Source organism: Falco naumanni, chromosome 13 (genome assembly GCF_017639655.2).
Source record: "Falco naumanni isolate bFalNau1 chromosome 13, bFalNau1.pat, whole genome shotgun sequence".
Taxonomy (NCBI): domain Eukaryota; kingdom Metazoa; phylum Chordata; class Aves; order Falconiformes; family Falconidae; genus Falco; species Falco naumanni.
The window spans coordinates 1,172,400-1,199,926 of NC_054066.1; the positions used below are offsets into that span (position 1 = coordinate 1,172,400).

Here is a 27,527-nt window from a genome sequence, read left to right on the forward strand (position 1 = left end):
CCCAGAACTGTAGTTTCATGTATTGCTACTTTGTTCTTTGAAAAAACTTTCCCTAATTCTGGTTTCACTGATTAACCTCTGTCCTGCTGCTGAGAGACTTCGGATTTAAGCTGGCTAGAGTATTGCTGATGTTTGAGCTGTGGGATACTGCACTCATTGCCAGTTCATGTGTGTCTTCCTTGGGTGAAATTTCTGGAATGTTGTAGGGAAGTTTTAGTGCAAGTTTTCACTTAAAGTTTATTCATGTAGGTAAGTAACTATTTCATAGAATCATTTAGACACTTAAGATCATCAAGTCCAATTTAAGCCCTTTGCTGTAAAACAAAAATATTAGAGCTGTGCACATCTGTTGAAATTCTGAGGTGATGTAAAGCACAGCAGAGTGATATGTGAGTGTCTTGCAAAATATAAGCAACCAGCATTGCTTATGTTGAAGTTGTTTGTCAGGCTTTTTGTGAAAAGTAATTCATCTTGCCCAATATGTAGTAGATTTATTATTTTTTCGCTTACCTTTCTGGTCCTCATAATCAAATCACAAACTGAACTAGCTCAACAAGGAAGACTTCTCTGAGATTGCAACTTCTCTGAATTTTTGACTTCTTCCCCAGAAAAAGCTATTGGTCTCAAGCTGCTTATTCATTTCAACAGTTGACTCAGTTCAGCAGCTGAATAAGAAATGTTCTGTGTTGTTGTGTGGGTTGAGTGGTGGTTTTTTTTTTTTTGTCTTGGGTGCTTTTCTGCATTCTAAAAACCTTTTCAACTTCATGTTTGCTAGTTTAATTTAGCACATAAAAACATCATTTTATTTCTACTTTTTAAATTGCATTTGTATGAATGTTCAAGGGGGCATACACTAACAACATGAAGTAAAATAGCCTGCTAAGTAGAAAACACCCTGAACACATTCAGATTTCTGATTTGTATCAGCTGTAAAATTGCTTACATACACAACACTTTCCTTCTTTATAGCTGAGAAAAAAACCAACATTGTGCTGTGTTCAGATGCAAATAAATAGGTCTTAATTCCTGCAAGTCTGAGACTCACCCTTTCACCAAATTTGAAATCAGTGGCCTCAGACAAGATTTCCTGCTTTCTGATTCTTAAATATGATTAAAATTGACTTGAATTGCTTCGACTGAAGTGGGTCCACTCTGAGCATCTTTGGTAGTATCTTTTAACGTCTGGCCAGATCTTTGCAGTTGTCATGCCATTGTGCAGTGCTAGACTCCAGCTCTTGCTGAGCTGACCAAGACCTGTAGCATATCTTTCCTGAGAGCCTGAAAAAATAACTGGGATGTGCTGTGGAGCCTGGGAATGGCCCACTAATGATGATGGTGGGGTTTTCCTTCTTCCCTGAGCAGGGGTGAGTGTTTGTATCACCTCATCTCTAAACATTTAGAGTAGCTACTGCACCCAGCTGCCTTTCAGAGTCATATGAAGACTGTGGCCCAAAGGCTTCCAGTTGAAGTAAGGAAGAGGATGGAATTCAAAGTCAACAAATATGGACACCTACATGATCAAGCTCATGTTGCAGCCAGAAATAAGGATTTTCTTTTTTCCTGGCTATTGTACATATCTGATTTACATATCTCACTGTCAGGAAAAAAAATTGCCATCTTTTTTTTTTTTTTTTCTCTTTTAGTTGAAGTCTTCCATCAGCAGCCATGAAGTGCTGGGGAACCCAGACACGCTGAGCAATTGTGGCTCTTGCAGAAGGATCTGTTTACTTTTTGTCAGCATTTCTCTGTCTTCTACAGTGGACTAGGAAGCTCCAGACCACCAGAGCTGCATTTTTATATGCAAAAACAATACTAGTGCTATAGTTTCACGGACATTTGTCCTGATGGCAAAGCTGAAATTGTTTCCTTCTGCTACCTTGGTTATACAGCTCTGTCTGCATGTGTGCTTTGGATGGAAGGTTTATCACATCTGGATGAAAAATAACCAGCCAGCTCCCTGAACAAGTCCACAGCACCAGCAAACACAAAATTCTAGTGTTACAATTAGGAAAGGCAATTTAGGAATGGGTATGAGCTGCTGGACATGAAGGTTGCTTTAGTTGCTGCTGCTGCTGAAAAAAACCCGTCCTATACTGCCCCACCAAGTAAGAGGGGTAAATCTTGTTAACTGAAGCAATTTTGAAGAAAATTTTTGTCAACATGGAGTTCCACAAGGTCTTGAGGTGTATTGAGTGTGTAGAAATGCTTTGCTGGTGATCAGGGTGGAGCTGTGTCCTAATGGCCAAGATGCTGTACAATATAATCAACTGTGTGTGAAGCAGTCATGCACTCCAAATTTGATCTGTGCAGGCTAGAGACATCAATCTACCTTCCTTGCCTGACAACTTGAAAAGACAGATTTTTTAAAAGCGTAGTTGCTGGCCTGCCTGGTACTAGAAGCTAAGACTGAAGAGCCTTTCTGAGGAAGAGTATTCTTCTGGTAAAGAGTGTTTATCAGATCCAGCAATCCATTTGCCTGTGTAGGACATGTCCGTGCACCAGCACATGTCTCGAAGCAGCAGATAAATGCATCAGAGCTGATAAATGCCGCTGAACTAGTGCAGAAGTGCCTGCACCCACTTCAGGCTCTTGAGGTTTCAGGATCATTGCAGGCAGAAGCACCTGCCTGTCTGCACCTGTCCACGTATGTGTATCTGGTGTGTAAGCGCGAACTGATTCCCAAACCTTGTGGGTGATCAATTGCTAGAATGATACAAGGCTTATCCTCTGTCTTTGTGGGTTAGAGCTTGAAAGGGAAGAGTCCTCTTTGCTCTCTTGGGGACAGTGACCTCACTAGGTGTTTTCTGCCTTTTCTGTTTGGGTGGTACAGTATGTAAATATTTTGTCTGTGTTTCAAAACAAAGCTGTAGCTGTTGAACAACTTAAAAACTCTTATTTCTTCTTTTTGTCTGCTGTCTTCTTGGCCTATGACATGATCCATTCAGTAAAATGTGTCATTTTAAAGCAAATTAGCGGATAGAAAACAACAAAACAGTTACATCTATTCAATTAGGTTCTTAAGTCGGTGATGAAGCCTCATCAAACTCCTAGATTTAGCTAGAAGCTGTTTTTTTACAGTGTGCAGCTGCTGGCTTAATACCTGAGCAGCAATGGTTGGTTAAATTCTTCTCAGGCAACATTTCCAGAATAAGATTCAGGAGTACAGGTAGAGATGTTCTATGATTCAACTCATAGCACTACCTGCTAACATTAAATTCATGCTACAGTTTCCCCTTCACTGTATTTGTACATCAGTTCTGGAGTACACCGTGTCTTTGTTCTGCCTTTGTAGACATACACATGTAACAAGGAAGCTGTGTCTGTAGTGATGGTGAGCATGGCAGTGGGTTAAGAGAAGAAAACATTGGCTGTAAGAGCTAATCTATGTCAGAAACTAATGGATTGTTTGCTAAACTTGTTCTGTTTAAGTGACTAGACCCATATTCTCATAAAGGAGAACTGTCTAAAGGCTGTGGAATATAAGTTAACTGCGCCACAGCTTCTTTGGTCTGGCATGTGACACTTGGCACTACAAAACCTGCTCCAGGAAAGGTGCTCCAGGGTGATCCCATCATGCAGCTGATAAAAAGAACTGCTTGGCTTTCAGGAGGCTTTGAATCAACCCCTTCAGAAACAAAAGTTCAAAAAGTCTCAGTATTTTGCCTGGGTCCCATTAAGCTGCTACTTCCATGTATTGTTTTCCTGTTGCATCTGGCAGAATATTTCTGTATAAAATATTTCTGTATAAAAGCCTCCCTGTTCCTCCTGTATGGCTATGCAACCTGACATTGTAGTGTTTTTGCAGGGGTAAGTGGTAACTTCACAAACACAGACTTGAAGTATTGCTGCAAAAATCAGACAGGAAGAGGCAGTGGGGAGGAAGACGGTACGTTAAAACTGGGTGAGATAATGCAGAATAAGGTCCAGGGGTGGTTTGGTAGAAGGCTTTGATCTGGTTGCAGTGCCAGAGCATCTTCTGGCTGAAGGGGAACCTTTTGTAGTAGGTAGGGGCTAGCAGGGTTAAAAGCCAGGCTCTTTGGCTATTAACTGTGTGTCTCTGGCATCCCTGTGCTTCTCTTAAGTCCTTGCTCTGCAGGTGTGTTAGAACATTGGATCTATGTGTTACAGGATGTAGTTTCTGCTGGAATTGGAGGCTGTGTGAAGTGGTTGGGATTGGCACTGTGTGGTGCCACAATACCTGCGACAAACCAGGCTTTGTGAACACAAGGCTGGAAACGACCTCACAGGGAACTCAGGGTTATTCTCATACTATTGCAAGAAACCATACCATGCGGGCCCTTTCATAAGCTTAGTGTGCTCACATGTAGCTAGCTATTTTGCTTCCACTGCAACTGTTGAAAGGCCCTTCCAAGAGGCTTACCTCTCTAACGGTTAAACTATTTAATACGGAGCATAAGCTGTCCACATTTAGACTGTCGCTGTGTTCTTGCTGATGTGGTTTCTCCAGGGTTTGTTTCCACTTTACGTACTTATAAATGTAGTCATATCTCTGTGGTCCTCTGGTTTTACTAAATAAATGCTCCAAGCTGTTTTGTTCACCCCATCAGAGATAGGCAGGAGCTGTGGTCTGGATCCTGATATTCCAGCCTGAACACTGTCATGCCAGTAACAACTACACTGTGAACAGTGGGTTTTGGTGATATAAGCTGTTTCGGCACTGTTTCCTGATTCTCCTTTGCCACAAGGGTTTTTCCAGTATAGATGCAGCCTCCTAGTGTTGTAGCCTAAATATACTATGGGGAAAAGGGCTCAAATTACACTGAGAGCTCCTTGGATTTTAACACCCTGTTCTTTTGTCATCAGCACAGCACTCTGTGCTGTGGTTTCATCTATTTTTACTTACAGAGGTGATACTTTACTTGCCTTTCGGTGTGAAGCTACACTTTTAGTGTATAAATAATATAGGTAGAATACCATGAACTGTTTAGGGGTTTTTTAGACAACGTTTAGTTTGTTATACACAGCCTTCATGTTTCTAGTCTTTGTATCTTTGCTGTAGGTTGGAAGTTGAGGGGGTGCTGTATGCTGTGACAGTCGGGCAGGAAACACGTGGGATGGGTTTGGCACCTGCAGAGAGCTGGGAGGCACTGTGGCACTTGCATATTTGCCAGAATTCTGGGAAACATTATTATTAGTTAAGCAATACTGATATTTAAGCATTCATCTTTGTTTCTTAGCTTGACTGAATAGGGGCAGTTTAAACAGGACTATCAAGCTGTCAGCTGCTGCAGGAAGCTAAGACATAATTTTTAATGATTTTTCAGCCATCAAAGTTGGAAAGACAAAAATATGATTTTCCAAGAGACCATCAGGCACACCCTGCAGAGAAGGGGTGAGTTAGGGATGGGAAGTAGCACAGAATCTCTGGAGCTTCTATGGGATGGTCCTCTGTCTATAGTGACTGTATTTAAATTTGAGGAAGGCTAGTGGATAAAAACAAATTTCTGAGAGAATCTTTGAGCAAATACTTCTGGTGCTGGAGATGCACAGTCACTATTGTCATCTTAACATGATCATATCTAGCTATGCTGGGGTAACAGTGGACTACTGCTGCATACACCTACCTCTCCTTAACCCTGCTCCTTTCACAGAAAACAAACAGGTCAGAAAGAGGATCTGTCACCGGAGGGAGAAGAGACTTTACCACAGCCCTCTTCCCAACACAGCAAAGCAGTCTCCAGCAATCCATTTAACGGCAGATGAAAACATATGCTCTGTGTTAAGCCTGTGCATGTGTGTGTGTTGGATGCTGGCCAGGGCATTTGACACATCATGTAATAAGGCTTTTTCATGCAGTTCATTTGTTCTTTTTTATCCCTCAGTTTTGAGACCGACAGTGGTGCAGGCTGTGCTTGGGTTTTTTTGTGATCACCTTAGAGAAGTATACTTGCCTCTCTTTTCTCTCAGGTGACAAGCAAGAGGTGGCAACAGTTTCTTCTTGCTTCTGAGCTCCTTTTGGAAGGGCTGTATTTTGAACATGCTACGTACCCAGTCATTAATCTACAAATAGTTATGTGTTGGGGGGGTGGGATTTGTGTTTGAGCTGGTAGAATGTCTTGTCTGCAGGAAATGTCTAATTCTAAAACTTCTTTTGTTTCAAATCATAACACAAAAAGGCAATGTTCGTATGTGGTCTGTTGAGTTGAAACAGTATTGCACACACAGGGAAAAATATTCAGCATTGTGGCATTAATATGATAATGTTGCAACAAGAAGTTGATAGGGAATTAATTTCTAAGTATGTAGGAACCAATTGAAGTGTTTTCTTTAAACTTTGTGTTAGTTTTCTCACCATGCTGGACAAAATTGACATGTTCCTGAAGAACACTTCGTTCTGGTAAAACTATTTCCTTTCAACAAACCCACTGGTTGTTTTTTTGGTTTTGTTTTTTGTTTGGGCTTTTTTTTTTTGCTTTTTTTTTAACCAGACTGCTTGTAGTTGGTGAGGATGCAAGCACCACTTGCTTTAGCCCGAGCTGTGCCTGTCTGTTAATTGCCTCCATCTTTTTGAACGGAATTGGTATGACTAGCTGACCACTGAAATATGACAACCTGCAGTTCTCCAGCTCGGCTACTGTATGAAAATGACTGGCCAACATCAATTCTGTAAAAGCCGACATGGAAATTCACCAGGAGCTATTCCTGTTTCAGCAGTGCATTCATCGCTGTCTGGTACATGAGGTAACCTCGTCCAGCAGTTACGCTCCTACCGCCAGCCCGAAGAGTCCTTGAATGAAGCCTCTGCGCGCTGACAGCAGAACAACGGAGAACCTCCTTAAGAGAGAAGGGGAGGAGAAAGCGTTGCAACCCCACCTCCCGGTTATTTCATCTTCCTTACAAGGCTAAAGCTAGAAGCTTTCCTCTGCCGCCTGGATCCCTTAAAAGCCGCTGAGCAAGCCCCTAGGATCCCGGTGGAGTGCAGTCGGGATGTGAGGCTGGCAGAGCTGGGGAAGGAGGCACCGCGTGAGAGCCCCGTGGAGAGCGTGCCAGAGAAGGATGGTGCTCTCCAGAGAAGTGTGACAGTATCCTATGAATCCTTAACCAGGTGTTCATTGATGCAGATCTTCCAAAGAAACATGAAACCAAACCCCAAAAGAAATCACTGAGGGGGAAAAAGTGCAACGTAAGAGGTAAATATATTTTTCGTCAGGACAAACAAAAATAACCGGCTTTATTTTGTTTGAAGTCCTTATTGTAAGTAGATGTCTAAAACTGGGGACTGAAAAATACATATACTAACATCTGAATAAAGACTGGTCTGACTGACTTCAAAAGCACCACTGGGTTAAGAAGTCAGATCAACAGATTAATTCAGGTGCCTCTGAAGAAATTTTGAGTTTTCTTTTTAGACATTCACACCTGAAAACTTTTTTTAAATCTGGGGGGTTTTGTTTTGCTTTCTCTGCTGTTGCTGAAGATTCTCAAGAAGTAGTATGCATGTTGCTTGGGGGGGCAGGGGGAGGAAGAAAAAGAGAAAAGGAGTGGCAGAACCAAAACCTAAACTGAGAATGTGGTAAACTGTCTCCATTGAGACATTTCAAATGCTCCTGTACCCCTGCTCTTTCAACAGTGCCATTTCTTCAGAGAGATCCATGACCTACTGAGCTAGGATGTCTGTTGACATCTGGTTGAGGTTACTGTAGCTAGTATTTGGAATTCAGGGTTTTTTTCCAGTTTAATTGAAACAAGCTGAGATTGTCTATACATTCTATGAGTTGTTTCCTTGGTCTGACCATCTAGTTTCTCTGAGGACTAATTCTAGGGTTGCTGAATCTGAATGGGAAAAGAGGAAACACCTTGATAGTTCAAAACTGCCTTCTGTGGGTCACACTGCCAGTGGAAGTCAGAGTGGCTGAAAAACAAGACTTTACCCCTTGTCTGTAAGCTGCACAGAGACAGATGTTTTGCAAATACAGTACTATTGACTTTAGCATAATTGTAAGATATAATACTTGTGCTTTTGTTTCACATCTTTGCAATGATAGAGGACTTACAGATGCTTTTATTCACCAGGTAAAATGAAAAACTGGCCTTTTGAGTATAGCTGCTGGAGCTGTGACAGACCAAGAGACCAGAGGATTACTACACAGCTCCTGCAGATTTTCATCTAAGGAACAGGCTCAGCCTTCCAAGTGTGTGCTGAGGTGTGGGTTCAGCAGCCAAGGATGGAAGTGCTACGCCGTTCCTCAGTCTTTGCTGCAGAGGTGATGGAGGTTTTTGACAGGTCTCCCACTGACAAGGAGCTTGTGTCCCAAGCCAAGGCTCTCTGCAGAGACTACATAAATTCAAGGCTAATTCGAGCAGGTGTCAGCTGGAGCAAACCCGAATACAATGCACCAGTACCTGGCGGTAAGCTGGCCGAGGTGTCCACCATACTGCTGCGACTAGGTAAGTCCCTGCAGGTATGAGTGGGAACTGAAACTATGTGGAGCAAATCAGACCAGACTAAGGTTTCTGGAACAGATGAGTGCCAAGGGACTTTTCATGTGACGATATAGAGTTTTTCCTTCTCTGCTTTGGGCATTTAGATTTGGTTTTGCTGATCTCCCCTAAACAGCTCCTTTACTTGCATTTCCTCAGTCACTTGGAACAACGCTCAGCACAGTGTTTTTGCAGAGCTACTTTTTTTCTGAGCACGTGCAACAACTTAAAAGCATGATGCAGTCCCTGAAAGCCCAACAGCAAACTAATTTTACCTGCATAAGACTCCAGCTGTGTAACAGTTTTCACAGGAGTTTCAGCAGTCTTTCTCAACTTGGCATTTTAACAGGTCTTGCAGTGTTTTCTCCAGACACAGGTGACTTGGCTGCCATGATGCAACCCATGCTGGCATCTAGTAGAGTACTGCTATCTCTAGACTTGGGCTTTGTCAGTTGCTCACCGAGCCACAAGGATGTTTAATTTGAGGGTAGTTGCTTAGGTCATGTGCATTGAGTTTTTATAAAAGCCAGTTTTCAGTGACAGTGTATTGACAGTGTGTTTAATTTCCCTTTGCCTACTTTAACCATTCAGCAAGAATTGAGTTTTCTTGCTTTTTGTTGGAACAAGGAAGAGTTGGCTGATGTTGCCTGGCATACACTGCCATTCAGTGCCCAAACTAGTCAGTCCCCATCATGGCCAGGTGACTGCCAAATCGCAGAGCAATTTGAAGGTTATGCCTGTAGGCTGCTACATGAAGACATGCTCTGGAGTTGTGCTTGTACCAGAGCACCCTCTAAATGCTGGCAGTTGCCTGGGCTTTTGCTTTAGGTTTTAGCCTCCTGCATGCTCAAGTCTAGCTGTTTGTCTTTTGGGATCCTGTCACCCTCATTCCTGGAAGTTGCTTCCAACTTCCCTCTTTGGCTGCAGGCTGGTATATTAGTTCACATCTGGCTTGGAAACTACCACTAGCATTTACATCTGACTTAATTACACTGAAGTTCAAATAAGTCTGTTGAAGTGACCTTTAGTTAGGCCTTACCAAACTCAGGACCAGGCTGGTTTCCCCACCCTCTTCCCTTTCTTTCTACTTTTGTTTGATATTATCCCAAATTTCTTTTAAAGGCATAGCTGTGTTTCTTTTAACTGACTTTTTTTTTTCCTCATTCATTCTTTTTCACCTTTTCTCTCCTATGCTGACTTCTGTGTTTGTTTCCAGTGGTTGTTTGGTCTTGGGGTTTCTTTTGTTCTTCTGTCGGTCTAATTGCCTCTTTGTCCTCCATTTCTTCTCTGCCTGTGTTGGGGGTTGGGGTTTGTTTTCTTTCAGCCAGATCTTCTGTGGGTGGCCAGGAGCGTGTTAAAGAGCAAGCAGGTGGCAGACTGGATAAGAAGGTGTCTTCTGAGTGACTCTCCTCTTACATATTTGTGTCCAGATGGAAAGATTTGGCTGATAGTCCCAGAAACTTGGTGCCTTCTCTGAGCAAATCTGGAGTGCACCATGTGTACCCATGCAACAAGAGGGATGAGCAATCTTCCTTATTAAGATGAAGAGTTGTTTCCATCTGTTTGTCCAGGAGCTCTGCCTGCTACATGGCCTGTCCCTTTCTCTTCCCTTTTGCTGCTGTAACCAGTACAAGGCTGAGTGGTATCCAGCCACCTGCCAGGAAAGGTAGTCCTTAGTTGCTTTCTAAGCAGTGCAACAAGCCAGACCAGTTTTTGCTCCATGATAGTGCTGACAAACCTGTGGAGATGAGAAGTTGGAGTATTTCCTAGCCCTCTTCATGTAGAAATTTCTGATGAATGGCTGGTGAGCCACCAGAGGTGCTGGACAGAGGCAGATGCAGTCTTGGGGAGTGAAAGCCCATCAGCTCAGTGAGGCTTAGCAGCTAATTAGTGCAATTAGTGAGTCAGAGGTGGTAAAAACTAAGGGTATGGCCAAATGAGACACCCCAGACCAACCTACCATATGTGTTGGATGTTTCTTTTATCTGAATTTGTCTATCCTCTGGCCAAGGCCCAGGCAAGCGCCCTTTCACTGTCGCGCTGAGCTGCTGCATGTGGGAACGGTCACTGCTGCCCTGCTTGTTCTTCTGTGACTACTAGAAGAAAAAGGAGAAGCACGGGAATTGCTCTAAGTGTTGCAAAGGGCACATCTAGGCATCTGAACGTGGACACCGATGACTGCCACCAATGTAACGTACTGCAGGAGAGGTCCTGAGGCTGCCAGGGTAGGGAGTCTCCCTGAGCCCAGGACTGCTTTCCTGTGCTTTTCTTCCACACCAAGAATCCTCTTGTTTCCCTGTGCGTTGCTGCAGGGCAGGGACCTCTTTAACAGCATGTGTGCCTCCAACCAAAACCTGATCTCATCTGGGGCCTCCAGGCACTGCTTGTTAAAAGCAGTAACAGTGGCAGGCTACCAAGTGCTGTCCCAACTTCCCGTGCCTCCCTCTTGGCTAACCACGGGCAGGGCTATCCCCATTTCCTTGCATTTACCCGGAAGTTTGCGTGCTCCCTGCAGGAGAAAGCAGCTGTTGAGTAATGCAAGTAAGGTTTCCTCTTATCAGAGCTGACCATGTGTTGTCAGGGTTTCCTCTTGTCACAATCCCACAAGCACAAAGAGCGTAGAGAGATGGTCTGCAGAATTCTGTAGAGCAGGGCTTTGCCCGTGCTGTGCTAAGCTCCAGTTAAATGAATTAAAGATCAGTAGCTGATGACTCTGCAACAAGCTCCTGATTGGGGTGGCATCTTCCTTTTTAGCTCTCATACAAATGAAATTTTCAGTAGGATCAGTTGCCCTCTGACTGGGACAAGTCATCTGGGTCTTGCAGTGGGATGTAAAACTGTTGTGACAGCTCACCTCTTCCCCTGGGTGCTTCAGGGCATCCCTGTTCAGGAAAAGGACACAGTGTGTCCTAAATCTAAACCAAATAGGACTCTCAATGCACAAAGGGCCTTGGTCCCATACAATGTTTGCATCATGTCGTGCTCCTACAGCAGCTGTGCAACCCTCATTAAATATCTGTGAACCCCTACAGAGAGATAAATCCATCGGAGAACTAGGCTTTATTAATTCTGCTCTTCAAAAATGGTTTTGCTCCAGAGGAAAAGCTTTACTGCTGTGACCCAAGCTCCATAGCTCAAACCTGTGGGAGGCGTTCTTTCCTTGTCCCTGGTGTTTCCATCTTGGTCTTCAAGCTAGCCTAACACCTTCAACCATTTTCCAGCTGGGGAGAAAACAACCTGGAGGTGAAAGCACGTATCTGTGTGTGTGTCAGGAACCTTGTTGCTGAGGACTCAGCCAGGCAAACGAATATCACTTTAACCATCTGGAGGAGAGAAAGAACTCCAGAGCATCACTCAGTGCCTGTGTGAGCATTAAAACAGCTGGGCTGATAATCTCTTTGCTCAACTAATGTTGTGCAGCTCTGGGTGGATCCTTGGCTTTCATCAGCCTCCAGCATTCTTGAGTCGCTCTCATCCTGAGGCTTTTTTGTACAAGTCTGATGGGATGTTGAGAAAGGATGTATCTCTCAAAAGCTTACATAGATGTACATGCCTCCTTTTCACTTCTGAGGAAAAATGAGATGGCTTTGCTTATGAGACCTGTCTCCTGTTTTGGAGGAAAGGCAGGCAGCCAGCCTGGAAACATCATTCGTATTGGGGATTACTGCAGCCACACCACTGATACAGGGTCACTACCTGTCCCCGCTCCCTTTAGAAGTCCCAGGCACAAGACGTTAGGAGAGCAGGATGCAGGGGGCAGGGGGTTGCATCTAAATGACCCGAAGCACTCTGCTGCCTCTTTAAACTAAGGTGGACCTGGGGCTAGGTCTTCTTGGCTGAAGGGATACATGGGGTGGCTCCAGCTGTAATGGCTACACAGTGAGAGCAGGACTCGGTGTTCTGTTTGCTGACTCCTGACTGTTTGTTTCCAGGGGATGAGCTGGAATATATTCGCCCCAACGTCTACCGGAATATTGCCCGCCAATTGAACATCTCGCTGCACTCAGAGACGGTGGTGATGGATGCCTTCCTGGCAGTAGCTGCGCAGATTTTCACTGCAGGTACTGTGCCGTGACAGGTATGTAGACGGGGCTGGGCAGAAAGGAACAGGATGGAACCACCTCTCTCAGAGAAGGGATGCTTCTGGGATTGCCTGCAAGGTGGGGCCTTGTTTCTGTAAGGGCTGTGAGCAGTTTGGCAGCGTGCCCTGCTTTAATGATTTAATGAGAGCTCCTCTATACTCTGTTGTTCTGGCAGGGAAATGCCTTGTTTTATTATATCCTCCCAGCAGGTTCTCACTCATTCTAGAAGGCATCTCCTGCCCTTCCTCATTAGGAGGTGGTGTTACCTCATTGCACAGGGAGGTCACTCATTCCAAGCTCCTTTGCTCACCATTGGCAACTGGAGAAGATTCATTACATGGGAGTCTGCCTTGTTCCAGCTCATGCTGCTGATGCTAGGAGCCAGAACCAACTCATCACAAGGGAGTTCCTCTCTTTCTGGCTTCCTTTCCCATAGCAGTAGCCAGAACTGCCATGGAGCCTGCTGCTTCCAGTTGCTGCTTCTCTTTTCTCATACTCTGAGAGTCTTGGCCCTCAAGGCTAGCTGTTCCGGACAAGCAGGTGCTTTGAGCTTTCTCACTGCTTAGACGTGAATGTTCCTTTCTGTTTGACTGATCCCAGAGATGACTGTCAAAACCAAAGATATGCTCTGTGCTGTGTTCCTGCAAGGGAACCTCAGCCTCCTCTAAAAACAGTCCCTGTCCAATTGGGAATGCAGTCTGTGGGAATCAAGGAAAGAGAAACATTTTACGTAGTGATTTATGTGAGGCAAGTCCTGACATGTGACACAGTCATACATTTTCTGCAACGTCTTGTGTTGTCCGTGGAAGGGACAGTAGATGTTAGAGACTGGAAACAAAACAAAAAAAAATAAGGAGAAAAACCAGACAACTACTTGCTAGTGGCATAGTAGTGTGAAAGCACTGGATCCAGTGACATCGACGTAGGAAGTGTCGCAGACGACAGTGATGCTTGTTACTTTGGGAGTAGTTGCTACAGGATAGAAGTCCAGGTTTCTGTTTTTCTTTCAGGTAGGCTTCCTCACTCAAAACTTTTTTATCTTCACAATCAGCTGTGCTTCTTTATGCATATGAACTGCACGGGAACCACTGACACCCTGGAGAAGCCCTGTGCTGACATCCTGGACTTCAGATTTGGTGTGTTGTCATACAGATCACAGATCCTCTCCAGAATCACAACAGATGACAAAACAGATCTCTGAGAAGGACTCCTCAAGTAGGGCTACTGGCAGATTGAGCAGGGCAGATTTACGCCCTGGATCAGGGAGATTGATGCAGTGTGATAGGAGATGGATGGAACTGGATTCTGTGGCTAGCACTGCAGCCCTCAGCATCCTTCAGAGTATACCTGGAATGCAGATTGCCATTGCACTGCGCTGGCTTGGGAGGAGACCATATGGGCTCTCTGAGCAAGAGAGCTGGGCAAGTGTGGCAGGAATATCTGAGTGTGGCTGTCTTCAAAGTGCAGGTGCCCTGTCTTGTCATTTAGTGCTGAGCTTTACTTGCATCAAGACTTACAGAAAAATGGTCAAGTTTGCAGGCTCGGGTATTTGCATTGCAGGTAAGTAGTTTACCTTCTTAGATGACTATAGCTGACTACATCAGAATGGCCCCACCTCCAAAGCTGAAGTGACACAGGGAATTAAGCCAGAAAGGTGGATAGCTGCAGGTGGAGCAGACTTAGTGTGCTGCTATGCTGCATAAGCATGATGTTCTGGAGAAAGCCCTGCTGGCTTCTGGGAGTCCTGCTCTCACCATTGTATACTGACAGATTCATTGAGACCTGCATTTTTTTGGTGTTCTCCAGCTTCTCAGCTCAGGAGTCAAGTGAAAAGCATGGATGGCTTAAAATGTTTTTGTTGAAAGTAAAGCTAGAAATTGTAACTCTTGGTTCTAAACTTCGGGTTTTCAGTGTGGTATGAATGGGATCTGGACTCAGCCCTTTAAGGCTGACGATACTGGAGACTCTGGGAACATGATAGAAGCCCAGGCTCAAGCTCTGTTGCTGGTGCTGCCCCGTATCTGGGGATACCATGCTGCATAAATGGCTGGCAGTTGGTTGGCTGCAAATGGGGTGGATTCAGAACTTCCCAGTGCTCTGCATGCTCCTTTTTTTCCTGCTTTCTCATCTCTGCCTCCAGGCAACTAACAGGATGACCTGTGAGTATGAAGCTGGGGCCATGTGTTCAATTGCTTTGATCAATTCATTTATTGTAATTTCTCTTGCTGGAAGGCTGCTGTGTGGCAGAGGGGGGGGGGGAGTCTGCTGATTTTGAACATTCCTGGATCCCAACTGCAGTCTCAAGACTCAGCATTTAATGATAAATCCAGTAAATTGGAGCTGGCTGTGGCAGCCAGACATTCATTCCTATTTTTTTTCCATAGTGCGGAGGAAAGAGGCTCTTACTGAGCAAAGGAAACCAGGGACTCAAGTGCAGTCTGAGTTTTCATGCCAATTACCGACGGCTAAAGCATCTCAGCCTGTTTTTCACCATCCACTTTATTAAGAAAACAGCTACAGTCTGACACTGCAGTGCCTAGACAGTCTGGGGAGCCCCACTAGTCACTCGCAATGCTGTTCCAGCAAGGGAGTGGGGGATTTTGACCCTATTTTCCTGGAGAGGTTTTCTCCTTAATCTTTTACATGGGCTTCTTTCACACACTGGTATGGCTTTGAGTCTTCACACTGTAGCTTTGGCTGCGTTCGCTTCCTGTCCACACTGTCAAGTCTTAACTAAGAACAGGCCCTAGATGGAGCTCTCAAGAAGGCAAGACCAACGACATCTGGCATCCTTGTTGGTCCCAGTGCATGAGTACATACCTTGTACCATATTTGACTTCAGAGCATTGTCTTTTCCAGTTGTCTCAGGTTTGGCTTTTCTCTGTGGTGTAGCAAGGACAACTTGAATCCAAATTACAGCAAGATTTACAGGTTTTGACCCTATGTAGGGAGAAATATAGGGAGAAAGTGAGCAGGTCACAGAGCACGGCAAGGCTCAAGATGTATTTTGCTTCACTCTTCCCATACAACCTGTTGGTTATTCAGGGTGAGGAGAGCCCTTCTGTGGAGTTGTGGAGACTGGCATCCCAGAGCCCTGACCTACTTTGGATGTTGAAGGATCTGCAGCAGCCTCACCTCTGTGACAATATCACTGGTTCTGGTGTGTGGCCCAAAGCTGCTCTGCAGCCAGCAGGAGACTTTCCAGTGACTTTAACAGGCTTTGGATTGGGGCCTGGCTGAGCTGGCATTTACATTAGCTGTTTAAATAAATCTCAGAAGGAAAGGGTCATTTGGTGGAAAAAAAAAAAAAAAAAAAAAAAGGGAGATGCATTTTCCTTTCCTAAAGGAAACAGTTTCCTCCAGTTGGTAAGAGCTGCTAGGCATGAGGGATGAGGGGTCTCCAAAAGCTTTCTTCTTGGTTTTGTATCAGTTTGGGCTCTCAACAGTTTTTAACCAAGAGTGCTTGGGCCGAAGTGAACCCTGCAGAACAGGGATGCATGACTGATGGGTTCTCAGGTGAAAATACTTTCCCCTACAGGAGCAAATGCTGTTAGAAATGCATCCCACTGCTTCCTCATCCCTTAGGCCTTATGAATTGAGCTTCATGCCTTATGCACATCCTTCCTGGCTTTTTTCTCTCCATCAAAGGAAACTATATTGTGACTGGCTGTATTCCACCAGCTGTTGAAATGTAGCGCTTGATCATGTTTCTCTTTGGGAGAACCAGGTCTGATTTGCAAGTTAGGCTTTGATGCTGAGTGGAGCAAAGGGAAATTTATTTTAGTAACCTTGGATAGTGTGGTGCTCGGAGACTGTACAGTCATGTGAGCTCTGTACAGCTTCTTGAGCTCTCCCCTGGGCCAGCCAAGCTGATAAGCGCCAGGAACACTTTTGAGTCCTCTCCTGCTAATTTGTTTTCCCCTGTGTTTGCCAGTGTTTACATACCTTCAGTTCCATGACTAGCCTTGAATCTGCAACTTGTATTTCTTATTTTTTAAAAAGCACTCTAAGCAGCTTTTCACTTTTTCCGTGTCCTTTTGTTTCATCTCTGTGAGCAGGAGTTTCAGAGCTTTCTGTGTTTTGGTCACTCCTTTCTGGACCAGTTTCCCATTTCCTCTTGTTAGCCCCTGTGCACACTAGTCTGTGCAGTGGGAAGCTGTGAATAGGTTGTCTGGCTTAGCGATGAGTGGCCGTTTCACCCAATGTGGATGGCAGACAGACCTTCCAAGGAATTTGATGCAAGATAATGTGTCTTCTCTGCTCATGTGCGCTAGCCAGATGCAATTCCAGCTTATGCCTAGGGATGCATCAGGCTAGTGTCATCCTGACCCTGGCCTGGCCATCGCAGGGGTCAGAAGCACTGCCCTCTCAATAGATTGTGCTCCTCTGCTCCTGCTGAGGGAGTCCTTGAGAGAGAAAAGTTACTGGGGCTGGTGTCCTAGGAAAGTGCAGGTAGGGACTGCTGTGGCTTATTCCCCTGTCCTGCCCTGCCTGGAGCTGGGCAGCTGCTGGAGCCCCTCTGGGGAAGGGGTACTGGCCACAGGCATGGCCCAGCTTTGGTCTAGAGCAGCTGTCTAGAGAGTGTCTGCTCTCCCGTTGCTTCAGGCCTCCCCTACAACATCTTGTGTGAACAAGAGCATCAGCTGTACCTGCTGTCTCGGGTGAGGAGCCCGGCCAGCTGTGTCCATCTTCTGCCTCTAGCAGTGGCAACAGGAGTTACCATGCAAAGAAATCAGGAGGATATTTCCTCTTCTCCCACATCCATGGCCCAGCTCTGCTGCTAACAGGAAAAGCAGACTGAAAGATTGATTTGACCCTTATAGGCATGCTCTGTTGAGAGGAGCATAATGGGAAGTGACCGCTGAGCCCTTCACATCCATCACCACGATAAGCACCTGTCAACAGCTTGCCTTCTTTCTGCTGTCCCTGTGAAAGGGAGAGGTCCTGTGCTGGGGAAGCATTCACCTCATGCGAGTCCTGCAGCAAGCACCACTACACAGCAACCTTGGCAGGGAAGCCAGAGCTGAAAGGCTTTCTTTCCATCCTCCCTGCCTGGACTGGCATGTCTGGAGAGCAAACTACTTTCCTGTGTGTTAGGGAAATCAGGGGTTTATTGATCCTTTATTTTTCATAGGTTGTGGATAAATTTTTCTTCTGTTGGAAAAGGAAACTTGGGTTTGAAACAAAGTCGATCTAGACTGCAGCTGTTTTTCTCTACCAGGGTGGCTTCAGCCCTGAGTCAGTCTTAGTTACTGCCATGTAAATATTTCAAAGCTAATGGACTTGCTTCAGATACTTAAGAAAGACTGCTGTCAGTAAAAGTTTGGCAATAAGCCAGTGAACTCTTCCCTGGAATTTTGGATAACTTTGGTTCATGTAACTTGAGATGTAAGGAGCCACATTTTTTTCAGGGATGGAGAACTGTAAAAACCAACTTACATGAAAGCTGGGTATAAGCCAGCTGAGGCTCTGGTCCAGGAGATTGTGATCAGCAAGAGGTAACCCCTTAAAGCCTCTTTCACTGGGTGGAGGCATATTGACCTGCAACAGGACAGCCTCTTTCTTGTCGGGAGAAGCCCTCCGTCTAGTATTTTCTCATTTGGTTTTGTAGCCTTTTCCTGCCTCGTTCTGCTGGCTGTCATGGTGACACACAATGTAAGGAAGGCAGATAAATAGTGTGAATACTGCATAGGCAGTGAACTTCCTGAGTGACAGCTCTGGGGAATGGACATCACAGGGCCTACTCAGAAAATACAGTCAGTGTAAGAATAACTGCTGTTTTGCCTATATTAATAAATTCCTCTGATTTTGGACATAGTGCTGATGAAGGACAGGGTATCAAAGGAAACTCGAGCTACTGATGTTACTGTTGCTACAGAGCCTCACAAAAGGGATCATCTGTAGATTTTGATCTTATATCAGTCATGAGTGAAAAATGGAAAAGTGGAACACTGAATGGATTTTTTTCAGTCTAACAAGCCATTCCTGTGACTGATATATGAACAGTTTCTCTAAAGTTTAGTATTTTTTTATTAAAAAAAAAAAAAAAAAAGCCAGCAATTCCTAAAACTGTTACTGTGAATGTCCCTTTTGAGGCACTAAGTGGAAGGATTTTGGAACCTGCACGTATTTTAAAGGAATGGGAGGAGCTCTGCTGCACTATGAACAGGTGTGAGCAGTCTGGAACTCCATCCCAGAGAGATGGGTCAGGGTGCCTGGAGATCTGGGAGTGCAATGAAGGGAAGAGGGAGACTCTTCACTTTGTTTAAATAGTATTTAAGGGTTTGCTTTCTTAGCTGATAGATTGCTGAGCACTTCCAGTTTTTCTGATTGCGTGTTTAACCTCTTCTGGTCCTTAGATCTAGTGACTGAACTAGTCCCCCCTCTCACGTGTTTTCTTTCTTGCTGCAACCCAGCAAGAACGGCTTTGTGTGGTTTTTAAATACTGCAACTTCACTTGGCTTCTGGCTACATTTAGGAGAGACCTTGGGCAGATTCCATAGAGACCTAACACTGTAAAATACTTCACGGCATGCTTGTCAAATACCGCTATTCCAGATAATAAAGTAAGGGGGGAAAATCAACTTCCTAGTGGATCCAAAGGAAATCCATGCACCATTGTGTTGTGGTAGGCTGCAGAAAGGTTGCATTTCCAAGTCACTGGTCCCCGTAAAAGCCCAATGAGGGACACTGGCTGCAATGTTTAAGCATGGAGGATTTCTGCTCAGTGGTGTTGCCAAAGTGCTGGGGAGACCCAGGGAGTCTGGCTGGTACCCAGAACTAAGCTTGAATGCTTATCACTAGCACTAACAGGAAGATGACCGCTGCCGGGACAACTTCCATAGAGCCTTCACTACTGGCAGGTCAGCTTAGCAGGAAGGCTGTTTTCTGGGAGATTAGATAACTGACTGACACTCTGTCTCTGCACTGCCTTCAGTGGGATAGGATATGCAATGGTAAGTATTGTAGCCAGGGTGGCCAATGAAGCTACCCGGTTTTCAGGTGGAGATTAAGGCATACTCCTTACATCAAGGAGGATGCCAACCCTCTTGGCCCTGTAGCTTTGCCTCCCTTTTTTGCTGTTCTGTCATGGTAGAACTGACTGAAGATGCTTACCTCATGTGTGCTTTCCATGTCACATTGGAACAGTCTGATCTAGAAAAAACAGGAATGCTTTGTCTAAAGAGTATACAAGAGTTGTGCTGGTGACAAAAACCCAGGTTGCTCAAACTCTGAATTGAATTGCCTTCTGTGCAGCTTGTGCATGGCTGAGAGTTAATGACAATATAAAACGTAGTGGTGCACATCCTCCCTATTCTGATGATGCCTTTGGACTGCTTTCTCCAAAGCTATGCACCCAGTGCTGAGAGGGGGTCAAACTATGCCCAGCTCAGCTCATTTAATTCTGCTTTTCTGGATGGATAATTTTCTCCAGTCCTGGTCCCCTAGTATTTCTTTTCCCCCATGGTGGAGAGCATGCAGAACTGTGGCTGCATCTGAACTCAAAGCTGCGCACATGCAGCATGGGCACATGTAATGAAGGAGAGCTGTTTCCTTTGATTATTCAGAACTGAGCTATGTGTGCGTGTGTAAATCTGAATGACCTTTCTTCTTTTCATAGGCATAACATGGGGCAAGGTAGTGTCCCTTTATGCTGTGGCAGCTGGGCTGGCAGTGGACTGTGTACGGCATGCACAGCCAGCCATGGTTCACACCATCGTAGACTGCCTGGGAGAGTTTGTCCGCAAGACCTTGGTGACATGGCTGAAAAGAAGAGGAGGCTGGGTAAGAGATGTTATCTGATGAAGCTTGCTTCAACATATGCAGACCAGAAAATATCCCAGTTAATGAAAGTGAGAGTGCCCCCACTGCAGCTTTATGCGGAAAACCATTGAATGAGATTCTCTTCCACAGCCTTATGGCCACCACTGTCCTACTTGCACTTGTGCTAGACTCCATTTAGCTCTGTTACTGCCTCGTGGTCCTGTTCTTGAACAACAGCAGCTATTCTGGCCCTCAGCTTCCTGTGTAACTGTGCAAGACTAATTCAATCTTGACCCACCAGGGCCTATTCTGTTCCTGACCTGAACATCTCTAGAGCTGCCAGCTGGTCATAGTGTGAGACTGAAACAGGGGTCATTCTCTGCGTCAGCTGTTTTCTAGAAACTGAAAAAAATCAGGCCTGCCAACTTAATTTACCTTTCACCTGCCCCCCCAGTTCTCCAAGTCAAAGCTTATTATATTTATGGTGACTTACCACCGTCAGGAATATTAAAGGGATATTAAAACCCATTAGTTTGTGCCATTCCCTGACCTTACCCTGATGATGCTCCAGGAATAACTTCTGATATAGCTCAAATTGTAGCACACTTATGCTCTGAAGGGCACTCATAACACCCATCAACAGTAGGAGGGCTTGTGGCTCTGTCACTGGCCTGTTCTGAGGCTGTGGGTAAGACACAGTGCTGCTCTGCATTGGAGTGTGCTCCATATCATATGGCTTTAAGCATCTGATTTCTTTGGTTCTCTCTATACCCAATGGGAAATACTTCTCTGGAGGATGGTTCAGAGCAAGGGCTTTGGTGCTGTGGAATAGCCAGACACAGAATCACAGAATTATTTAGGCTGGAAAAGACCCTTAAGATCATCAAGTCCAACTGTTAACCTAACACTACCAAGTTCACCACTAAACCATGTCCCTCAACGCCACATCTACAACGTATGTATTTCCCAGAACACTTCATACTGAGTCACTTGATGACCTGTATGCATTAGGTCAGCTGACACTTTTCTAGTGACCTTCCCAGAAGACTGAGAGGACTCCTTGGCTATGTTAGCAGTTAGCAGCTGGGTGGTACACGTATGTACCAGGATCTCTGTGACTTTCTGGCAAGCATATAGACACTCCTTTGAGTGATACAACCAAAAGCACTTTGGTGTACTGCCTGGCAGATGCTGCCTGGAGCTAAATATTGCCATATGACACCACTGAGCTCATGGGACATCTTGTTCCCAAGGCATGCACTCTTTCCAGACTAAGGCACAGGAGCACATTCCCTCCTTTCCAAAAGGCAGTATTTATTCATGAGCCGTCAGGAAATGGTTAGGCTCCCTGCCCTGCACAGACCTGGGGAGAGGGCAATGTCTTTTTCCAAACTGAGCATTGCTTTTCTGTACTGAGGCTTCCCAGGTGCGCCTGTAGCTGATTCAGTCACCTGTTTTCTCCAGGAGCGAAGGCACCTTTTTGATGAAGGGCAACTAGAACAGTAGCATTGTTCTGATTTTGGATCTCTTGCATTTATGAAGTGTCATTGCCAGCTTAAATCATCCCTGCCTTCTCTAAAACTGTGACCTCGAGGCTAACTAGTCAGGGAACTGTTTGGTTGGGCTGAAAAGTAACCTTTGATTTGAATGCCCCGATCTATTTAATTTTGCATCCACACAAATAATTGTGCTGAGGTAGGTGAAGAGGATATCCTGGGAAAGCGACTGTTTAAGTAGCACTGTTCCTGCCTGTGAAATTCCTGGCTCAGTATCATCTGAGGCTTACTTTAATTGGGTACCTGTAGAGTGGATTGAAATGTATTCTGTGAAACAATTTTTCCTTTGGAAAAAATCCAGTTTCATTAAAATTGAAATGTTGCATAGGAACATGCCTCCTGCTAGTTTCCAACTGATTTTTTTTTTTGTTTTGGTAAAACATGTGTGTTCTGATAAGTTAGCATCTTGGTTTAATTTTTGTATTGCATTCTTGGAGTTCAAAACAGGGTGTTTTGATAGTTCCAAGCGGATATTTTTGGAAAGTTTGTTGCATAGCAAACACGCAGAACCCACTCCCAGACCAGAAGTGGTTCTTTGCAGCTGAAGAGATAAGTCCTGTCTACTGCTAGCTCCTTCTGCGGATCCTCCCTCTTTGGATGGCCAGCACATTTCTATTGGAGTTGCTGAACCTATGCTGCTTGCTCTTGGGATCTGGCCCTAAGAAAGGGAAGCCAGTCTCACTGTCCTCGATCAAACAAAGCAACAGTAAAAGCTGCTGGGTTGTCCTGATTATAGCCTGTCTCCAGTACCCTTATCAGCAATTTTGGGCTGGAACAAGGAGATATTTTTCCTCTAGAAGTGAGTCTGGGGAAGGGCTGCAAATCCTATTGGCATCTTGTGCTGTGCTTCCCTGAACGTTCTTCCTCTCGATCTGGGTACTGTACTGTGAAATTTCCCAGCCTTGTTCACAATTGGGCCAGACGAAACAGCTCTGTAGTGGGGACCTTTACATCTGCTGCCTGACTTGGCTGGCTGTTGGTTTGTCTTGGCATGGAGTCCTTGTTTCCCCTGTGCACATGGCCCCAGTCTCTTACGCATCGGCTCAGGTTGAGGCTGCCAAGAGGAACCACCATGCTCTGAGCTGTTTTGGAAAAGCCACCGTGGAGACCTTGGAAAGGCATTTGAAATTCTCCACTTGGCAGTAGCTTCCCATAATGCCTTCATAGGGTGGAGAAAGACCCTACCCCCCAAAGCCCAACCCAACCCAAACCTCTTAGAAGAAACAAGAAACATTTAACCCTTTGAGACATCTTCTCTCCCTGGGGAGAGTTTGCAGCCTCAGTAGTGGCTTTACAGTAGAATAGAAAGATTTATGATTTTTTTTTAGCAGCTGTTAAATACATTTGCTACAAAGAAGAGCATGTGACTTGAACTTGTTTGAATAATTAACAAGCAAAGATCAAACTGCCATTGCAACAGTTTATCAGTGCCTCATAAGACTCAAAGACCTGTTTTATTAAGTAGCTTTGAAATTTTCAATTCCAGTGCCTTATCAGTTGTGCTTGTTTGGATGATAACCGCTAAGGCAATTGTTAAACAGCAGAATGATTTTGTTTATCTAAACAAGCAAGTACAAATGTGTGAGTGCTTCTGTCGGCAGCTCCTCTTTGATTAGCCACAGTGAAGCCATTGCCCTTGGTAAAGCATAGCACAGCTTTAAGGAGTTCGCACTTTCTCATCTGGAAGTTAACCCTCTGCAGCTATAATCAACGTGTTGTGCATCTTTGGGCCTTGTGCTGTTTCACATGAGGCCTTCAGAGTTTAGGTTTTTTATGGATTAGCTACCCTAACATCTGAATACATGTTCAAACAAGTACCTACACATCATGACTTCTCTGGCCTAAAGACAGCTCGACACAGCTGTGTTTTAAATATGACACCATGCAGGCCCCTAAAATTGAACAGGCTGGATCAGTTCAGGCTTTATTCAAATGCAAACAGGGTGAGTTTACTAAACCATCACTGAAAGCATTTAGGCAGACCCATTTTACTTTCCTCCATACCACAGGTACTACATTGCAGCATCTTCTGTTATGTGCTATCTTGGCTGCTTGCTACGTTTGCTTGTGCTTTTGTAGCTATAGGCAACAACATTTCCATACCTTGGTGTTCAGCCTCAGGACACTCCATATGCTGATTCAGCTTCCTCCTGTCATCCTGTTTCTTCCCATCCTTGCGTGCCTGTATTCATTCCTCCTTCAATCTCTACTTGTCAATTATTCATGGGCTCAGCATCTCCTAATGCTCCTGAGAGAACAGCAGTTCATTGTGATTCAGCGTGCTAGCCTTTCAGACTTCCTTGTGAGGGAGGAACTGTTGGAACTGTGTGGGAGGCTATTGAGGCTGCTGTCAACAGACCTTTGGTCTGTAGGTGATGATGGAGTTCATTAGTGCAGCTGTACTCGCTAACCAGATATGGGGATTTGTCCCTTCAATCCTCCTTTTGTTTTCTTCTAATTATTGCCAAGGTCAGTCAAGTGAGGCTCACCCATGTCTTGAACACAATACTGGAAAAGATTATTGGAGTATTTAGCAGCTCTTATGTCCCATTTTACAGGAGGAACATCTCAGGGTTGAAAGTCTGACTTCCCTCTGTCTGGGCAGTGAGATTTGTGTCAGAAGACAAGCTTGGAAGACTGCTGAACTAAGCTTGTAAAGAAAAAGCTTTTGGGGCTGATGAATACTTGCCTTCCTTGGGACCCAATTCTTGCTCACATTTGCCACCCAAAAGCTGTTTCTGAAAATCACATCAAGTTGATATGCTAATGGTGCACCCTCTGTCACAGAACTACAGTCTGTATCTCCTTGTGCTAGGCTGAGGTTTACCACAAACTCAATTATGTTGCTGGCAGAACTTTCTTCCCCCCACCAGAAGATGCAATTTTCTCTCCACCTCTGACCTGTTCACTGTATCGTCCAGATATTTTCCACTTTCTCCTCCCAATGCCAGCCGAGATCTTGTCTTCATGAATTTGCTGGACTGTTGTTATTTTTTTGTACATTGCAGGCCAGCTTCTATTCTTGTTAATACTTGAAACCAGCTGCCCAAGCAATCTTTAAATCTGGCCCACGCGTCTGGGAGGCATCTCTGGCAGCATACGTATTTCCACAAACAAAGCTTGCATTGCTTTAGATTTAAATTGAGGTTTGGCTTGCTTGAATGAATTCCAAATAAAACATTAAGGCAAGACAAAAAGTGCAAGCAACTTGAGCTGATATTAAACAGGACAAACTCTAGGAAGCATCTTGCTTTACAGAAAAGGATGAGAATGCTGACATTGCCAAGGTTTCCTAGTCCAGGGGAAGAAAGTTTCTTTTATTCAACTATTCAGTATGGAAAATGCTTGACAATCTTGTAGCATTATTTCCCCAGGGGTGGCTGAAAAGGAGGATACTTTGCCTTGTTGATGCAGAATGAAGAAAATGTATTTTGCAGAGCTCTTGAGCCTTGATGGTGTGGCAAAGTGGTGCTGCAGCAGTGGTGGGGCAGTGCTGCAGCTTGTGGGGTCGGGAGAGCCTGCTGCGGTGGCTGATGTGGTTCTGGGCATCTCTCTGATGATCTCTCTTCCCTCCTCATTAGGCAGACATCACAAAATGTGTGGTGAATACTGACCCCAGCCTTCGCTCCCACTGGCTCGTGGCTGCTGTTTGCAGCTTTGGTCACTTCCTCAAGGCTATCTTCTTTGTCCTGCTGCCTGAGAGATGAATCCAAGTCACCAAGTGCAACCCTCCTACCCCATCTCCTCCCCCACTCCAGAAGCAGTGGTAATGGCAATCTCTGAAGAGGAGGAAGAGAAGAACTGGGACAAAAAAAAGGCTTGTTCACCTCTCCCTTCAGCTGGGAGCAGACGATCGACCACAGTCTCCTTTTTGCAGCCACAGGAGCCTCTTGCCATTAATCCTTTCAAGAGTCTTGTTTCGCTGGGTGACTTGTGTGTGTGGCGTGGACATTGCCAGTCCCTGAGCACACTGATTGCAGCTGTGTGCAGTGTGGACTGTCATACATCTTTTACTCACAGCTGTGTTGCATGCTTATACTAGTGACAGGCAGAAGGGAGGAGGAAGGGGATATTATTTGAAATGGGATAGAAAATAGAGGGGACGAGTCCTTCCTTCACTCAATGTGATTCTGCTTTCAGTCCTCAGACTCGCATTGATTCTTCTTGTTACATTTGTGCTTAAACTCCATCTCCTCCTTTATACATAACTTTTGACTTGCTGGGCTCTGCCCCAGCCCGGCGTGGTGGAGGGGATTGTCAGCTGTGGGTTTTTAATGTGACAAAAACAAATGTACTGACATCAGATACCTCTCTCTGACATACCATGGAAATCAGACAGAGTGACTGTGTGAGGGGGCAGGACTAGAGAGCAGTTGCATGGGATGCAGTTTGCAAGTGTGTTTTGTTGACCCCTCTTACTGCGCTTGCATGCTGTTTCAAACAGGAGAGCGAGAGGCAATGCCTTCAAGCAACAACTCGGGATTGAATTTCATAATGAAGAAAAATGTTTATTCCACTGGGATTTTGTCAGAGTTAAGCATGTAAGTAGGAAAGGCTGGGGAGCATGGGTAGGAATTCAGGAAACAGTAAGTGAACTGTCTGGTGGTTGGTGTGAAGGGGGAAAGCTGCATCAAAAGTAGCTGATTTATGTTTCTCCTTTAATGTACTCAGAAGTACAACTCGCAGTTGTCTTTGTGGCAAACAATAAAAGACAATAGATGGTGTTTCACTATTGCAAAGGGTATTGTATTTGTTTCCAGAGTTAAAAATTCCAAAAAAGGCCAGAACATTGCAGAGATGTTCACTCAGGCCATGCTAAAAATACTTCAGCTTTTCCCCTGGTAGAACATGTTAATGTGTTAAATCTACAACTCGCCTGGTTCATGCTAGGAATTTAACCCATGTTGTTACCATGTCAGAAATATGCTGATTTCACCGACAAAAGTGGGGCCTGCAGCCTTCAGCAGGGGAGGGCCATGGAGCCTCTTCTCTGCCAAAGCCTCATGGGAGACACCCTGCTCAGTACCTTGCTTCCGAGCAAGAACATGGTGTCACACAAGAACACTGTTCTGGATTAAGAACACGTGGCATTATATGAGATTTTGCAGTTGGTTTTGGCTTTTTTCCCGATTTCCCTCTCACGTCCTGTGTTTAAAGGGGCTTTACTGTTTCCATCCAGAAGTTACAAACAGGTTTGAGAATATCTATAAATATAAATATATATATAAATATATAAATAAAACAAAGCCTTTTTTTTCCCAGTTATATCTGTAAGACAGGTTTCTGCTAGTGTTAGTAGTGCTGTGCTCTGACCAACAGAACCACTGGCAGAGGGATATGTAGGTGGTTGTACCCTTGCACAGTCCTGCTTTGGACTGGTCTAGCCTTTTGCATTTCTGCTGGTGCCTTGACATGTGGGTTCTGGGCCCGGCTTTACCTGTAGTATTACACCTGCAGTGAAAGGTGCTTTACCATCTCAGTATACTAGTACTTTTGCAGTAAGTAGTACAGTAATTCTTGTGGAGAAAAACTCATAAAAGACAACCTCCCCCTGTCCCCCAGGCCCCCAACAAAAAGACTCACCAAGGAGAAGCCTCCTGTTCTGTATTGAAGCTGTGTGCTTCTTTTGGCAGTGTCTGAGCAGACTTTGGCTGCACTATTAAAAGTTGGGTGGGGATTACAC

At 44.9% G+C, this 27,527-nt stretch overlaps 1 protein-coding gene across 2 annotated transcripts; it reads left to right on the top strand.

The window, feature by feature from the left end:
- The first annotated feature begins 6,480 nt into the window (after positions 1 to 6,480).
- BOK (BCL2 family apoptosis regulator BOK) lies at positions 6,481 to 26,573 on the top strand. 2 transcript variants are annotated; one of them, XM_040613483.1, is made up of 5 exons: positions 6,481 to 7,151; positions 8,035 to 8,409; positions 12,375 to 12,503; positions 20,146 to 20,309; positions 25,430 to 25,543. In XM_040613483.1, exons 2-5 carry the CDS (start codon positions 8,187 to 8,189, stop codon positions 25,448 to 25,450), a joined length of 537 nt encoding a protein of 178 aa, XP_040469417.1. In that variant the 5' UTR covers positions 6,481 to 7,151; positions 8,035 to 8,186; the 3' UTR covers positions 25,451 to 25,543. The 2 variants fall into 2 exon arrangements, with proteins under 2 accessions (XP_040469417.1, XP_040469416.1); XM_040613482.1 differs by having other exon boundaries at positions 6,487 to 7,151; positions 25,426 to 26,573.
- Positions 26,574 to 27,527: the final 954 nt, after the last annotated feature.